The sequence below is a fragment of the Lycium barbarum genome, chromosome 3 (genome assembly GCF_019175385.1).
Source record: "Lycium barbarum isolate Lr01 chromosome 3, ASM1917538v2, whole genome shotgun sequence".
Classification (NCBI taxonomy): Eukaryota; Viridiplantae; Streptophyta; class Magnoliopsida; order Solanales; family Solanaceae; genus Lycium; species Lycium barbarum.
Window position 1 is genome coordinate 134149887 of NC_083339.1, and position 18525 is coordinate 134168411.

General features: G+C 32.2%; 3 protein-coding genes across 4 annotated transcripts; 2 read left to right on the forward strand and 1 right to left on the reverse strand.

The window, feature by feature from the left end:
* The first annotated feature begins 3966 nt into the window (after positions 1-3966).
* Positions 3967-5025, forward strand: LOC132634225 ((+)-cis,trans-nepetalactol synthase NEPS1-like). The gene has a single exon (XM_060350509.1). The coding sequence runs from the start codon at positions 4045-4047 to the stop codon at positions 4831-4833; it is 789 nt and encodes a 262-aa protein (XP_060206492.1). The 5' UTR covers positions 3967-4044; the 3' UTR covers positions 4834-5025.
* A 2993-nt stretch (positions 5026-8018) lies between these two features.
* LOC132631405 (mediator of RNA polymerase II transcription subunit 10b-like) lies at positions 8019-8429 on the reverse strand. The gene has a single exon (XM_060346979.1). It carries the CDS (start codon positions 8427-8429, stop codon positions 8019-8021), a length of 411 nt encoding a protein of 136 aa, XP_060202962.1.
* Positions 8430-11481: 3052 nt separating this feature from the next.
* Positions 11482-15827, forward strand: LOC132634226 (HIPL2 protein-like). 2 transcript variants are annotated; one of them, XM_060350511.1, is made up of 7 exons: positions 11482-11635; positions 13093-13178; positions 13315-13809; positions 13903-14113; positions 14336-14511; positions 14933-15174; positions 15265-15827. In XM_060350511.1, the coding sequence occupies exons 2-7, from the start codon at positions 13125-13127 to the stop codon at positions 15656-15658; spliced, it is 1572 nt and encodes a 523-aa protein (XP_060206494.1). In that variant the 5' UTR covers positions 11482-11635; positions 13093-13124; the 3' UTR covers positions 15659-15827. The 2 variants fall into 2 exon arrangements, with proteins under 2 accessions (XP_060206494.1, XP_060206493.1); XM_060350510.1 differs by lacking the exon at positions 11482-11635 and having other exon boundaries at positions 12445-13178.
* Positions 15828-18525: the final 2698 nt, after the last annotated feature.

Here is an 18525-nt window from a genome sequence, read left to right on the forward strand (position 1 = left end):
CATATATTAGTACTCTATAAAAGCATGGGTTTGCACTATTTTTATGCATATAAGATATATATAGTATGTATATATATATATATATATATATATATATATATACATACTATGTTCAAAACACGATTAATATAACATTATAATTTGTGCTCCGTATCTAAAACTTTATTATATTAGTGTTTGCTACGAATACAAAGTCTGCACTTTTTTTTTTTTGACATTGTTTTTTTTAATATGGGATTCACTTTTTATTTTTATTTTTTATATTGCTTGATTTTGTCAATATGGGATACTATGTTCAAAACACGATTAATATAACATTGTAGTTTGTGCTCCGTATCTAAAACTTTATTATATTAGTGTTTGTTATGAATACAAAATCTGCACTTTTTTTTGACATTGTTTGTTTTTTTAATATGGAATTCACTTTTTTTTATATTGCTTGATTTTGTTAATATGGGGTCCACTTTTTTTTTCCTGTGAGTTTGGAGAGGGTGGGGTCCAGTTTTTTTTTTTTAAGAGTGATTGTCGACGAAGCATGGGTAAACCGATGCTTCTATATAGTAGAAAAATAGAAATATAATAATGTATTTGTATCTACTTTTTAGAAGAGTTGGTAATATAAAGTATAAAACGTCATTTTTTTGCCCTTAAATAAAAATGTGGGTGGGATCACAAAGGATTTTTTTACTCTTAAATAAAAAAATAGGACCAAATATGGACGACGATCTTGCCTCTATAAACCGGCTCTTCTATATAATAGTAATAGTAAAGTAATACATATAATTTTTTTATCAAATTTTGATTTGGATAATTCTAATTCAAATTATTATATTAATTTTACATGTTTAACATGAAACGAAGTAGAAATTTGATTTTCTATTTAAATGAATAACTTCTATTTTTTAATTTTTAGTAAATATTTTTTATTTAACTCATTTTACTTGTCATGTTATTTTTTACACTGTTTTTAAAGGAAGCGTCAATTTTTAAGGAAACATCAATTTGATCTCCATTTAATTTTTTTTATGACATTAATCTCTTTTCACATTTATTAGAGTAAGGAAAAAATGAAAAAGTAATTAGATTCTATCTTATTTTAATATATAAGTATTTTAAGTATATTGCTGTACAATAATTTCATTTGCTCCCACTAATGGGTTCATACGCATGTGGCAATGAATCTATTATTATTAATTTAATTGTTTGATTTTCTAAGCACTTTTTTTAACATTGTTTATTTTTTTAATAGGGGATTCATTTTTTTTTTTTAATATTGCTTGATTTTGTTAATTTGGAGTTCGCTTTTTTTTTCCCGTGGGTTTGGATGTGGTGGGTTCCACTTTTTTGTTTTTTGTTTTTAATACTGGTTCGTGTTTAATATGGGGCCATGAAGAACTTCTATTTTTTAACTTTTAGTAAATATTTTTTGTTTAAGTCATTTTACTTGTCATGTTATTTTTTACACGGTTTTTTTAAGAAACGTCAATTAGAATTATAATTACACTAATTTAGCTTATTAATTATTTGATCTCCATTTAATATTATTTTTTCTTTTATGACATTAATCTCTTTTTACATTTATTAGAGTAAGGAAAAAATGAAAAAGTAATTAAATTCTATCTTATTTTAATATATAAGTATTTTAAGTATGTTGCTACACAATAATTTCATTTGCTCCCACTAATGAGTTGATACGCATGTGGCAATGAGTCCATCATTATTGATTTAATTGTTTGATTTTCTAAGCATTTGTTTTTTTAACATTGTTTGTTTTATTAATATATGATTCACATTTTTTTTTAATATTGCTTGATTCTGTTAATATGGGTCCACTTTTTTTTTCCGTGAGTTTGGATGTGGCAAGTTCCACTTTTTTTTCTTCCTTTTTTTTGCTTGGTGTTATTTATTATGGGGCCCATCCTTTTTTTTAAGGGACAACGGACGATGAAGCATGGGTCTAAACCCATGCTTTATATAGTTTCTTCTTTTTTTATTTTTATTTTTATTTTTTATATTGCTTGGTGTTGTTTAGTACGGGGTCCACCCTTTTGGACATTATTAGTTTGCACTATTTTTATGCATATAAGATATATATATATATATATATATATATATATATATATATATATATATATATATATATATATATATATATATACATACTATGTTCAAAACACGATTGATATAACATTATAATTTGTGCTCCGTATCTAAAACTTTATTATATTAGTGTTTGCTAAGAATACAAAGTCTGCACTTTTTTTTTTTTTTTTGACATTGTTTATTTTTTTAATATGGGATTCATTTTTTATTTTTTTTATATATTGCTTGATTTTGTCAATATGTGATACTATGTTCAAAACACGATTAATATAACATTGTAGTTTGTGCTCCGTATTTAAAACTCTATTATATTAATGTTTGCTACGAATACGCACGGTGTTTAATATGGGGCCTACAATTTTTTTTCACCATTATTTGTTTTTTTAATATGGGATTAACTTTTTTTTTAATATTGCTTGATTTTGTTAATATGGGGTTCACTTTTTTTTTTTTAATATTGCTTGATTTTGTTAATATGGGGTTCCACTTTTTTTTTTTAATACTGGATGGTGTTTAATATGAGGCTCACAATTTTTTTTTTTAATATTAGTTGTTGTTTAATATATATGGGGCCCACAATTTTTTTTTATGGGCTTGTTTAATATGGGGCCCAATTTTTTTATTTTTTTATATATACTATGTTCAAAACACGATTGATATAACATTGTAATTTGCACTCCATATCTAAAACTTTATTATATTAGTGTTTGCTAAGAATACAAAGTCTGCACTTTTTTTTTTTTAACATTGTTTATTTTTTTAATATGGGATTCATTTTTTTTATATATATTGCTTGATTTTGTCAATATGAGATACTATGTTCAAAACACGATTAATATAACATTGTAGTTTGTGCTCCGTATTTAAAAATTTATTATATTACTGTTTGCTACGAATACGCATGGTGTTTAATATGGGGCCCACATTTTTTTTTTAACATTGTTTGTTTTTTAAACGGAAAAGGGCCAAAATTACCCCTGAACTTTGAAAAATAGTTCATCCATACTCTTCGTTATACTTTAGGGCCAATTATACCCTTACAGTTATACTATGGGGTCAATTATACCCTTCTGTCTAACTGTTGCCACGTGGCATCATCCCAGGCCTTCAAAATTATTTTACTCTCAAATAATTTTTTACTCACTAAAATAACTCAATCCGACCCGAATTTTTTTTTTCAGCAAAAATAATACGGATAATTTTTATATTTTTTTCTGGAAAAATTATCCGTATTATTTTTGCTGAAAAAAAAAATTCGGGTCGGATTGGTTATTTTAGTGAGTAAAAAATTATTTGAGGATAAAATAATTTTGAAGGGCTGGGATGATGCCACGTGGCAACAGTTAGACGGAAGGGTATAATTGACCCCATAGTATAACTGTAAGGGTATAATTGGCCCTAAAGTATAACGAAGGGTATGGATGAACTATTTTTCAAAGTTCAGGGGTAATTTTGGCCTTTTTCCGTTTTTTAAATATGAGATTCATTTTTTTTTTCAATATTGCTTGATTTTGTTAATATGGGATCCACTTATTTTTTCCCGTGAGTTTGAATGTGATGGATTCTACTTTTTTTTTTTTTAATACTGGATGGTTTTTAATATGGGGCCCATAATTTTTTTTAATATTAATTATTGTTTAATATATATAGGGTGCACAATTTTTTTTTTTTACAATTTATTTTTTATTTTTTATGAGCCTGTTTAATATGGAGCTCAAAATTTTATTTTTTATTTTTTATGGGGAGTTCGGATGACGAAAAAGGAGCACCAACCAATGCTTATTTATTTTTTTAGTGGGGGGGTCCACAATGCATGACGAAAAAGGAGCACCAACCGGTGCTTAGTAAAGTAAAGTAATGTAATGTAATGTTTCCATTCTCAAGAAACAGCATATTCTGGAAGATAAAAGCACAAAACGAAAAAAAAAAGTGGCGGCGATTATGCAGAAGCTGAAAGACAAAGTGGCCATAGTAACGGGTGGTGCCAGTGGCATAGGGGAAGCAACAGCACGCCTCTTTGCCCAACACGGGGCACGCGCTGTCGTCATCGGCGACATCCAAGAAGAAAGGGGCAGAGCTGTGGCGGAATCCATCCCTTTACAGATTTGCACCTTCGTGCAATGCGATGTCAGTGATGAAAATCAAGTGAAAGCCATGGTGGATTGGACTGTCCACAAATACGGTCAGCTTGACATCATGTTCAGTAACGCAGGAACTGTTGGTAATTCAGGTCAAAAAATAATCGATCTTGATCTTTCCGAATTTGACAGGGTGATGAGAGTCAACGCACGAGGCATGGCAGCGTGTGTGAAGCACGCAGCACGAGCCATGGTGGAGAAGCGCGTTAGGGGGAGCATCATTTGTACAGGCAGTATCGCGGCAAGCAGGGGAGGACCCTGGCGGACTGATTATATAATGTCGAAACATGCTGTTTTAGGCCTAATGAGATCAGCTTCGAGGCAATTGGGTGAGTATGGAATAAGGGTGAATAGTATTTCACCATCTGCAGTGATGACGCCGTTGATGACCAAAGCGGAGCCAGAGACATCAATGAAGATTCTGAAAATGTATGGGCCACTGACTAGTTTGAAAGGTATTACATTGAATGTGAAGCACTTGGCGGATGCAGCTCTGTTTCTAGCTTCGGATGATTCTGCATTTGTCAGTGGACATGACTTGCTGGTCGATGGTGGCTTGATCAGTCTTCCAGATCCAAAGAGTTCGTTATGAAACAGCGAGAACCAAAGAATTTGTCTCATTTGGGTATTTGTTTGTCTTCTGGAAATAATGTAGCTCTTCTCTTAGGTGCATTTTGAATAACATGCATTCTGCTTGGCTTATGTAAATATATCCAAATTCCGATGTTTTGATTACATTATGATTTGGCAAATTGCAAGTTACCATTCAAGAAGTAGTCGCATGTTGGTATTAATGCAGAACTAGTTCCCTGTCACGACCAGTTTGGCCTACGGATCCATGGTCCATGGAGTGTGGTTCAGTACAATTAAAACTTATAAACAATCATCCAAGGCAGAAGCTTCGAGTGCATCAAGGACATAAAAGATATAACCATCAAAGCCAAAAAAATTGTGCAGATAAGAAATTGCATGAAACACATCTGGAACTTACGAATTATGATAAAAATGACGATGTATAAGATGAATTCTAAATTGCAACTGTAATTTCAAATACTCCACTAATTATAACGAGTATTACATCCAGCAACATATATCTAAGTATTGAAAACCATAACATTGATTGAAACTAAAAATTAAACTAATCAAGATTGCATATAATAGCTTTCTCTCCTTCTCGCTATAACTTCGTAAATTACATATACTGCGCTAGGCTTCAACCCTATACCTTATACCTAAATAGGGTGAAAGACAGACCCTGTATGTTCATCTTTAATTCTTTGGCGAAGTTTTCTCTCGTACGCAATTGCTGCTTCTCTGGGATCCCAACTGTTAACCTCAATGCCGATAACAATAGGAAGCAGAGGGCGGCCCAAATTGGCAGGTATAGACATCATGGTCCGAGCAAAGGAAGAGACACCTCGGATAATGGGCAGCATTGATTTGAGAAGCACACCTACAGAGTTTAGTATTTCGCAAAGGCTATCATCTATAACATCTTCACGAATCACAGCGTTTCTTGGCAAACAAAAAGATTCCACCATAAATGGACCTCGAGGTTCCTCCACTATAGAATCTCTCTCTGGCAGATATCGGACAAATTCTTGAACGCGAAGTTCAATCAAGAATAATGGAGTGGTAGAAGGGTTGTTGTAGTTGATGCTCTTCAAGTTCATTGTCTTCGGAATGATAAAATCGTCTGTCCAAACATTGTGCTTATAGGTGGTTTGTAGATTCTCCATCTTCAATTTTTTTTGCTGGGGAGATGATACAGAGGGCATGATTGTGAATTAGAAAGTTGAAAGGTAACTTAAATGAACAGAAGAGATTGTGTGTTCTGTTGTTGTTCCAACCATGTAAGTCTTTTATAGACTTTTGAGGAAAGCCTAGTTTGTGTATAAATAGGATTCTCAAGTTTCCTAGCTTCTCCGGGTTTCGAAAAATTTTGAATTAAAGGAAACAAAATAGTAACTTGAGAAGCAAGTAATTAGGTAATTTAAGTACGAACTTTCTAACTAATGGATTTCAAATAAAACTTCCATCATTTATAATTGCTACTCTTTCGTTATGGTAATAAAGGATAGTAATATTATAGATAGTTAAAAGTAATTACAACAACAAAACATAGTATTCGAAGTTACAAGGAGTGAAATTAAGCACACCCAAATTCCCAAGTCTAGTCAAACTGTTACAACAACGCCGAAAGTTTTTATTAATTGCTATACTCTGTTCAGATATAGCAAAATACAAACATTTACGTTCATTTTACTCTAGTTGTAAAATCTCCTACTATATACTACAGCACTAAATATGCCAAATAATTGTGCCACAATGGATCACTTAATTAAAGTAACTTGTCTACATACTTGTCATTTAAATTAAAAATTGCAGAAACAGAATTTAAAACTGACATATTCCTTATGAGTGCAGATTCCATTATTTATATGGCATAGCCGGATAGTTACATCTTTATCCTTTAGTTATTGGTAGATTTTGATTTGGTTCTTGTGATGTTTTACTAATATATTTAATCTTGAATTTATTAAAATGTGTGTGTTTATTTAATATATAAAATATGTTATGTTTAAATTATTTTTAGAGTCATCTTATCCTCAAATATATATAGAATAACAACAAAAATTTAACATAACAGATAAATAATTAAATGATTTAACCATTAATAATTCGTTAAATTTGTGAAGATTTATAAGCATAATGATTAAAAGTGCACATCTCAATTAATTAAAATTACATATACATACATACATATACATACATATATATATATATATATGTTTAACCATATACCACATAACCAAAATAAGAATCTATTGATAATGGTATTACAAGAATTAAAAGCACAAATTTCCGTATTAACATATGGATTTAAGTTATATACACTAACATTGTAAATTTTAATTTGTAATAGCATGTCAATGGTAATATTTACTAAATTACTGAATGATGTTCATCAAAAGATGCAACTTGATTGTACTTCCTCCGTCTCAAAATATTTGTCGCATTTTTCATTTACACGTCCATTGAGAAAGCATTTATAAGGGTAGCATTTTGACTATTTTACCCTCTTAACACATTTCATCATGTTCTCTCTCCTCAATAAATATTTACTCCATTAATGATGAAATTTCTTAAATATTTGTATTTGGACTCATAAAATCAGGTCATTGATTTTATAAATACAAGGGTAAAATAGGAAAAAAATTACTTATTTTTATCTTGGGTAAATAAAACAACAAATATTTTTAATAAGGACGATAAATATTTTGAGACGGAGGGAGTATAAATATTCTTACAAAGTCCGTGCATAAAACTTAACTGCAAATATTGCTAGATGAGACTCCTCTGCATTTCATTCTCCATTTCCAAAGTTCCTATTTAAATTTGTGACACCTATATTTAAATGTCAAAGGCCCAAATTTACTTACTTCATCAATAATTTTAACCATAGTTAAAAGTAGATTTACCCACTAATATTGGAAAGAAGTAATCTAACTTTGGTACAAAAATAATTTAAATCTCACAAGATTTTGCCAACAGCTACAAAACGTACATATATACACTTTCAGTGATATATCTAAAATTGATGAGATCATGGAATTCATAATAAAATCACAAATTAAGCAAATAAAAGCAATTGAAAGAACACTTGGACTAAAGATGGAGGCCGTAAAACTTAAATTAATTAATGGAAGAGAACAATATAAAATTAAAGGAAGACGGGCTTGGATTCATGGACTCTTAAGAATAGATTTTATTGCGTCAAAGTTGTCCGTAATTTTCCTCGAGGAGATGGCGTCGCAAAGCCTTGAATGCATCTGATTTGCCTTTAGTGATTTGGTTCTTGGCGATGCAACTGTTCAACACATGGCTTGTAAATTCATCTGGATTCTTCCCATTATCAATTAAGTTGAGAACCTCCATTGGCACATGAACATTATTGCATTTATCTCCCAATTTGGCCATATTATCAAGCTCAACCACAAGATTATTCATGCCTTGAACAAGGGCAAGTTGATTGTAGGAAGAGTCGATGGTGAGATAAAGTTGGTGGAGAATTCCTAGGGTTTTATCCATTGAATTTATGACTTTATTTAGGTTTTGTTTCGACTCCTCATCGTTGGATTTAGGGTTTGTTACTCCTATGGCAACGTTATGCTGCGATGAGTCCATAACTTAAGAAAATTGGGAATTTGAGAGAGTGCAGTGATACTGCAAATTATAAAGTTGTAACCTAAATGAACAGAAGAGGTTGTGTAACCAGTTGTTCCTGCCATGTAAGTCTTTTATAGACTTTGAGAAAGCTTAGTTTGTGTAGAAATAGGAATCTAAACTTTCCTAGATTGTTTGGAAAATTTTCAAAATAAAGGAAACCACGGTAACTATAGAAGCCTGGTTTGGGTAGAATTAGGATCTCAAGTTCCCTAAATTGTCCAGATTCAGTAACTTTTGGAATTAAGGAAACAAAATTGTAGTAACTTAAGAAGCAAGCAATTAGGCAATTGTGGCCTTATGAGTTCCGAAGTACGAATGTATGTGCGAGTGGTTATGAAGAATAAAATTAAAGAACAAAATTTTCTAAATAAAAATTTCAAATAAAATTTCCATCATTTATCATTGCTACTCTCTTTTTTTTTTTTTTGTTTTTTTTTTTTTGGGTAATAAAGGATAGTAGTAATATTTGTAAATAGTTAAAAGTCATTAATTACAACAAAAAATATTAATCGACGTTACTGGGAGAGTGACAAAGCACACTCAAATTCCCAAGTCTAGCCAAACTATAATTATAACAACTAGCCGAAACCTTTTATGACTAATTTCTACTTAAAAAAAAAATACTAATTTCTACTTTTATAGTTTGAATCCGACTAGACCGGTAATCGGTTAACAAACCGGCCGGTTTCCGGTTAAAAAACCGAAACCGGCCACCGGTTCCGGTTTAACCGGTTCTGGTTTACCGGTTAAAAACCCGAAACCGGTCCGGTTCAAACACTTCCAAAACTTTTTTTTTTTGTTTTTTTGTATATTATATATATATTATAGTATTTATTAGTATATTGTAGGTATATTTACATATGTTATATAAGTTTATAAGTAAAGTTTATATATTTACTGACTAACAAGCTAACAGCAAGTCAGCAATACAGCATATAAGTGTATATATATATATATATATATATATATATATATATATATATATATATATATATTAAGTTATATGCTTAAGTTATACTACATATACCTGAAATATACGCTTAAGTTATACTACATATACCTAAAATATACTAAGAATATACTTATATATATCTATATACTTAGGTTATATATATATATGTTTAAGCTATATGTATACTATATATTATAAATATATTCTTAGTATATCTTAGTTATTTTTCAAGTATATAACTTTCTAGTTTTTAATTTAAGTAGATGTATATTATAAGTATATTCTTAGTATATTTTAGGTATATTCCTAACTTAATATAAGTAAAAATATGAACACAAATAAATACAAGAAAGCTCAATGAGTCATATATTTTATTCATTCTTGGATAACATTTATTTGCAAGTTGTAGTATTTTTTAACTTGCAAATAATACATGAGTTGCAAAGAAATAGTAGAATAATAAAATCACCAATTCTCAATCATTTGGTTAATTTCCCCCGTATCATATTCGGCCATGGAGATATCTTCAAAGTATTCCATTTGGTCCGGTCCACTTGCTATCAATCTTCAATCTCTTCGTCTTCGCCTTCCTCCGCTTCTAAGTTTTGGTTGCGTCGCTCCGATCTAATCCAATTGCGAATGCACACTAATACTTGCAAGCGAAAGCCGGATAATGAGTGTCTATGGTCTCCAATTTGTTGTCTTCCTTGGCTAAATGCACTCTCCGAAGCCACGGTTGATACTTGAACCGTAAGGATATCTCGAGCCATTCTTGAGAGTATCGGATGACTTGCCTTGTATTTCTTCCACCATGCTAAGACGTCCAACTCATCTAGTTCCTTGATATCCACATTTGGCTGCATCAAATAAAAGTTATATTCATCAAAGTTTGCACTACAAGAAGGAGTTGGCTATGAATGTAAAACTTTTAAATGTGACAAACCCGACAAGCCCTTTTTGCTACTTTAAGAAGTAGTAGGGCATGGAGTAACGGGTGTAGCATGTTCTTCCAAATTAGAATAATGACTAAAAACTTTTCTAAACTCGGCATCAATAGCGAGTTAGGCTTCAGCTAAAGATGGTTGAACTCCCTCTTCAATTTCTAAAAATGTATAAATTTGACCAACCAATGCTCTAGTATAAGACATTTTTAAACAAGGATTTAAAAGAGAACCCAATATAAATAAAGTTGGGATGAGAAAAAAACACTTCTTAAATTTTGTTGTCATACCAAAAATAGCCGCTTGATAACCGGGTTTATATTTATACTCTTGTAAAACTCTAGCTATTTTCGCTAAGTAGGCTAAAAATTCGGTTACCGTGGGATAGAATTGTTTAGAAAAAGCAAGAGTTGCATTATAAAAAAATTCTAAGAGTTCAACACATTCCTTAACATCTTCCCAATGCGTAAAATTTAACCAATCATCATTATTAATATTATATTTGTTGTGAACTTGTTGTATGAGAATCCTATCCTCATATGCTTGCTGTAGCATAATGTAAGTGTAGTTCCACCTAGTCTCAATTTCTACTTGAATTTTTCTAGGTCTAAGGTTATTTTCCACACAACAATTCTTAAAATCTCTAAGTCTTCCCCTATTAGCATTACAAAAAAGAAACACAATTGCATCTCTAACTTTTTGAATAGAATCGTCAAAACACACAAGACCATCTTTAACAATTAAGTTTAAAATGTGATAATTACATCTCACATGAAAAATATTTTTTAGCGGAGGGTCAAATAACCACCTCAAAGACTCCCCAGTTAGTAATATGTTCATGTAAATTGAAACAAGGAGAGATATAACACAAGCATAAATTAACTATATACCAAAATCATAATCTACCGATATTACATGAACTAAAAGCGCAAATTTCCCTATTAAATTAGGGATGTAATTTATACATACCGGTAGAATAAAATTTTATTTACACGATCAACGAATTTTAACCTGTAATATCAAGGTAATCACTTGTAATTACCTAAAAAAATATCTCGAGTGTGGATATATTTTACACTGTGCCTGCATAAAACTTAAGCACTTAAATGTGCCCATATATTTCCGCCAGAGTTGGCCGGTTTTGCTGGATTTTAACGACAGAGTGAAAGATATCTGTACATGGGCCTCCACCAAGGCTATGGTGGCTACAAGAAGCAAATGGGATTTCTAATTTCTCAGTGGTACCAAAATATGAACTGACAAATTTGAGGGTAGTTCTCCTAATACATTATCTCCCAAAATTGAACTGTTGATGTTGGCCTTGGCCTAAGCAAAATGTATTTAGATTTATGTAGTTATACAGTGTGCACGTTATGAAAGCAAAATGTATTTAGATTTATGTAGTTATACAGTGTGCACGTTATGAGAGTTATGTGTTGCTATTCTAGTTAATTCTTTGTTGGTAATGCAAAGCTAAAATGTTGATATGTTTTCTCATATATGAAGTGTCAATGTCTTTGTAGGTGGTGAAAAGTCTTTTCTTCCTCCTTATATTGAATTGTGTGTTGTTGGGTTAGTAAATGGGCTAGAACAAGAGATAGGCTTACGGTAAAATTTTCATACAAACGCTGCCATAGAGAGGACTGTAATGGATGGCATCCAAGAAGAGAAGGGTCGGTCAGTTGCAGAATCCATTGAGTCCAGTCACTGCAACTTCATCACATGCTACAGGTTTAATCGTTGGTACAATCAACGGGTGCAGATTCATGGTCGGGTCGATATCATGTTAATATGGATGCTTTAGACAACCCATTTGCGATCAAGCATTAGCTTTGAAGCAATATGAGAAGAGGTTGTACTACTGATCGTTGTAAGGAATATTCTTCTGGATTCTACTTAAGTTTCTCTTTTTTATTGAAAAATTGAATCTATCCTCCCTTTTTTATTATAGTACTACTTTGTTGGTGATAATGCTTCCTAGTATCAATAATGGGCCCTGGTTAAGTGCTTGCTTAGTTGCTTGAGCTTACTTAAATATGTAGTCCTTTGTCTGTTCCAAGCAGACAAGAGCCAATACTAGTTTTTGTGCTTTTCTCTATTTCTGTGTTTTGAGTATTCCAATTTGTGATTTTCTAGTCATAAGTTGTACAAACAAAAGTAAAACCTTTTGGTAATCAGTCTTAGATGGGATACGATTGAGAGATAAAATATAGGGAAGGTTTTGGCTCCCCATGCACCAAAAAAAAAAAATCTAGTGTTATTAAAATAGCATTGAGATTGGCATATGCACTGAGATTAACACAATGTACATAATTACTCATATCCTAGATTTTTACGGTAGCTTTCTAGATCAAGAAGGCCTTTATAGGAATGTTGTGCATTATATCATCCAAGAGTCGTGTTTCTGTGGCGTTCTGTCATTCGTATAATAAGGCATAGTTTATAGATTGGAGTTCCTTCCTTTGTCATTTCTGCTATGGTTGCTCTGGGCAATGTTTTTCTCCTAATTTTGTCGTTAATTTATGGTTTTCTAGCCTCCTACGCTTTGAGCGTGCAGTTAAGTAAGGCGCTATCATCACTTTTTTTTTATGTATGGCATTTTTTGCAGTTGTCTGTCTTTTATATTCCATTTTTTTATCTGTAATTGTAAAGGACCTACGAGCACCATTAGAGATGAAACTGTACTATTTTTGTTCTATTAATGGGAGCATTTGATGTGTCTCTTCAGAGGACTTAAAGTTGGAGGAGCAATTTGCAGCAATGAATCTCTCTGATCCTGAATATGCTCCTCTCATGGAGTCAATTCTTTCCGCAGTAAGTCTTGTTTACTCTTAAACATGAGGGAACAGAAATTGTTGTTTTAACATTATGAGATGAAAGTTTACATAGTTACATTTCCTGCTTGGGAACTTTTTTCTGAGTTGTTCTCTGTCTTGAAATCAACTTATAGGACTTAACAAATGGCGCCCAATCATTTGGTATTCACAAAGCTCATCAAGCCCCAAATGGTGTTTGCCTTGACAAAATTGGAAATGGATCTTACATTGGCATGGCTCCACACCCTGATGGCTCTGACCGTGTCTTTTTGTGGAATCAACAAGGTAAAATATGGATTTCCACTGTTCCTGTGGGTGGATCTAATGAAGTGTTGGAGCTTGATGAATCCAAGCCCTTTCTAGATATAACTGATCAAGTGCTTGTTGGCGCGCAATTTGGGGTAATGGGAATGGATTTCCATCCTAATTTTGTGAGTAATGGTCGTTTCTTTGTTTCTTACCACTGTGATAAGTTGCGACACTCAGGATGTTCAGCCAGATGCTCATGTAACTCAGAAATTAGCTGTGATCCAGCAACACTTCCAATAGACAGTGGCATTGTGCCATGCCAGTATCAAATTGTAGTATCAGAGTTCACAGCAAATGGTACTGCATCAACACCCTCCTTGGTATAGATCCATGCTTGCTTTATATGATATGAATTTGAAGATTTTCTTCATTGAAATTCTTTTGATAACATACTTTGATCGTCTTCTTGACAGGCAGAAAGTGCTGAGCCATTGGAAGTGAGGAGGATATTTACAATGGGACTTCCAGATAAGGGAGTTCATGGAGGCCAGATTCTCTTTGGCCCTGCAGATGGTTTTTTATATGTTATGACTGGAATTGGCACACATCAAGGGGACCCTTACAATTTTGCACAAAACAAGAGATCATTGCTCGGAAAGATCTTGAGGATTGATGTGGATCAAAGTATGCTGATCAAATGTTGATTTTGTAGACTTGTTTTGTGGCTTTTTAATTTCCAAAAATATAAAGCACGTATAAGGAAGAGGTTCATCCTACTGTCATGGGTATTATAAACTTTAAAACGTGAATCAGTTTAGGCAAACTTATCCTGTATGAAAAAATCTTTCAGCCTATATCCATAAACTTCTGTTGAACACTGCAGTTTTCTCATTTAACGCCTGACAGGAAATGAAGTTCATGATCAAGGGCTTTGGGGAAATTACTCCATACCAAGAGATAATCCGTACAACAATGACAGGCAATTAGCACCTGAAATTTGGGTTTTGGGTCTTAGAAATCCTTGGCGTTGTAGTTTCGATTCAGAAAGACCTCCCTACTTCATGTGTGGAGATGCTGGACAGGTTTGGAACTTAACTATCTTTAAGCAAAACAGTAGCATAGTCATTGAGCTATTTCTAGTTTAAGGAAATCTTGATAAGTTCCAAAACAGGAACAGGACATATGCTAAGTCTCTTGGAATACATAGACAATCATGGGAGGGCCATTTCTCCAGAATTCTTTGTGATGAACCTTAACTTTTTTGAACCCTCATGCAAGATTAGCTCTTTCTGTATGTGCTTGAATTAATTGAAAAATTCCCAGTGCTTTGAAACCTTTAGTAATGTTGGGAGGAATTTCTTCACGAAGGCCTTAGCTTCTTACTTAAAGGTCAATTTGGTCATCAACTGAAACTCTAAAACACCTTGCTAGAATGTTAGGTTTTGCTAGATCCAGTATTGTCTGCACCTATTAAGGTTACTTATCTTTTCATGAATCTTATAGGACCGGTACGAAGAGATAGACATGATAACAAAGGGTGGAAACTATGGGTGGTCCATCTATGAAGGCCCTTATCCCTTCGAACCAGAAAATGTCCCCGAAAAAAACACTTCTTCTAGCTCCAATAGTCCCATATTCCCGGTCATGGGATACAACCACTCTGCAGCTGATAAGACAATTGGTTCAGCGTCCATAACCGGTGGCTACTTCTATCGGTCTCAAACTGATCCCTGTCTGTATGGAAGGTTTGCATATCTTTCTTTGCTAACGAACTTGAAACTCTATAGACATGTACTGTTTCATTAGCTCAACCTGATTTTGAATCAAACTTTCAGGTACTTGTACATAGACTTGTATCCGGATGGAATTTGGTCAGGTATTGAAAATCCTGAAAACAGTAGAAACTTCACTAGTTCAAAAATCCCATACAGGTGCGCGCATGATTCTCCAATCCATTGTGAAGAAATTGCAGAGGGTGTTATGCCTGCTATAGGATATGCTGCATCTTTTGGAGAAGACAATAGAAAAGACATTCATATACTGACAACCACCGGCGTCTACAGAGTTGCACGTCCAAGTAGGTGTAATTACCATTGTCCTAAAGAAAGAACTGTTGCTAGTAAACCACCACCTCCTCCTGTTTCCTTGTCTGGAAAATTATGGGAGAGTGCAAAATTCTATGCTCTTCTTGTTTCTTCCTTGATGCTGCTTTTGTTGAATCTTGTGTAATGGGATATGCGATCTTGTTATCATTAATGATTATCCAATTAGTAGCAAATGTAGTCTTTCTTTTCCATATTCTTCGTCATTAAAATCTCTAGGATCTTGTTAATACCGAAGATCAGCTCAACTAAGAGTTGCAAAAAAGTAAACTAAACTTTACTTACACAATAACAACAACAACACACCCAGACGAACAAAAATATGAATGAAATTTCAAAATGGAGGAGTACATGATAGTACAACAATTGTCTTCAGAAAGAGGTAAAGAAGCAAGTTATATTTGAACCTACTGTAGTACGACTCTTTGAGGCCAGAGCTGTTTGACAAAAACCTAACAGAATATTAGGGAGTAGCACGGCTAACTATCAAACAGCTTAAAATGAGGATAAAGAAGCAAATTATGTTCAAAAAAGAAGTTTAGTCCTGTAAAAAAATACATTAAAAAGGAAAAAAATCCTCAATAAGAAAATAAGTCAATAAAAAAATAGACTTGTTATTTCTCAATTAACAATGACACATTACATAGCACTTGAATATCTGAAAAAAGATAATGAGGTTATGAATTTATTGGAAGCTAGTTACCCCAAGAAGTAGAAACCAGTGATGATCTCATTTTAGGAGATGAATCCCATTTCTAGTTACTAAGATAATGATGAAGAAAAAATTTCATGCTAAATGTTGGAAGTACTTATCAAGGACAACTATTGAAAAGAAAAAAAAAATCAAGAACAACTTGAATCAATTACAGAAGTTGAATTAAATCAAATTCTTCACTCAAACCTTATGAGAGAAGAGATACCTTCCATGGTTACACGTGAAATTAAAGAGTTTTTAAGCAAATGATATTTTTATGAAGTATAAAGAGGGTTAATTTCATGAATGATTTGCTCAACTTTTACTTTATTGCACAAAAATCACTAAATATTTTTTATTACAAAAAAGACCCTCAACTTTACATCTAGCATCACGAAAATCACTAAAACTATTTTTTGAAATCAAAATGTCGTCCAACTTTGTCTAACTATCACAAAGAGTGACTAAGAGGAAACAATTGATACTGATTTCAATTGATACTGATTTCACTTGAGCAAAGTTGAATAACTTTTTCATTATAAAAAATAGTCTAGCGACTTTAACACAATAAAATTAAAATTTCTACTATATTAGAAGCACCGGATGGTGCACTTTTTCGTCATCCGTTTGTGGGCCTAAAAAAATTGCGGGCCCACATATTAAACACAAACCATTATGTGACTATCCATGAAGTTACCCTGATATAAATATGTTTCGTGGAAGTAAATTTCTATACGTGTGAAATGAAATTTATAAAAGTTATTGGCTTAGTAGAACTCAAATCAGTAAGTACTAAAGTTGCAGATTAATTAATGTTTACAACTACATATCATTTAGGTATAGATTATATTATATTCTAATTCACCTATAAAAACCTATAACTCCATAAAATCATGCACATTATATGATAACCGTGACGATCGTGTGGAGAGATTTTAACTTGGATTTGGTCATGAATGACATAGAACTGAAATCATATGAAGAAGAAGAGAAGAAAGGAAATTTATAACTTGCATTTCTACTATATTAGAAGCACCGGATGGTGCACTTTTTCGTCGTCCGTTTGTGGGCTCAAAAAAATTGTGGGCTCACATATTAAACACAAACCATCCAATATTAAAAAAAAAAAAAAAAAAAAAGGTAAAAAAAGTGGAACCCACCATCTCCAAATTCACGGAGAAAAAAAAAAGTGGACCCCATATTAACAAAATCAAGCAATATAAAAAAAAGTGAATCCCATATTAAAAAAACAAACAATGTCAAAAAAAAACGTGCAGACTTTGTATTCATAGCAAACACTAATATAATAAAGTTTTAGATACGGAGCATAAACTATAATATTATATTAATCGTATTTTGAACATTAAAAAAAAAAGTAAAAAAAGGTGGAACCCGCCATCTTCAAACTCACGGAAAAAAAAGTGGGTCCCATATTAACAAAATCAAACAATATAAAAAAAAAAGTGAATCCCATATTAAAAAAACAAACAATGTAAAAAAAAAACGTGCAGACTTTGTATTCGTAGCAAACACTAATATAATAAAGTTTTAGATACGGAGCACAAACTACAATGTTAATTGTGGGCCCACATATTAAACACAAACCAACCAATATTAAAAAAAAAAGTGTGGTCCCCATATTAAACACAGACCAACAAATATAAAAAAAAAAAAAAAAAAAAAAAAAAAAAAAGTGGAACCCACCATCTCTAAAATCAAGGGAAAAAAAATGGACCTCATATTAACAAAATCAAGCAATATAAAAAAAAGTGAATCTCATATTAACAAAATCAAGCAATATAAAAAAAGTGGAACCCACTATCTCCAAACTCACGGGGAAAAAAAATGAACTCCATATTAACAAAATCAGGCACTATAAAAAAAACGTGAATCCCATATTAAAAAAACAAACAATGTCAAAAAAAAACGTGCAGACTTTGTATTCGTAGCAAACACTAATATAATAAAGTTTTAGATACGGAGCACAAACTACAATGTTATATTAATCGTGTTTTGAACATAGTAGGGCACTTTTTCGTCGTCCGTTTGTGGGCCCAAAAAAAATTGTGGGCCCACATATTAAACACAAACCAACCAATATTAAAAATAAAAAAAAATAAAAAAAAGGTAAAAAAAGTAGAACCCACCATCTCCAAACTCACGGAGAAAAAAAAGTAGACCCCATATTAACAAAATCAAGCAATATAAAAAAAAAGTAAATCTCATATTAAAAAAAAACAATGTAAAAAAAAACGTGCAGACTTTGTATTCTTAACAAACACTAATATAATAAAGTTTTA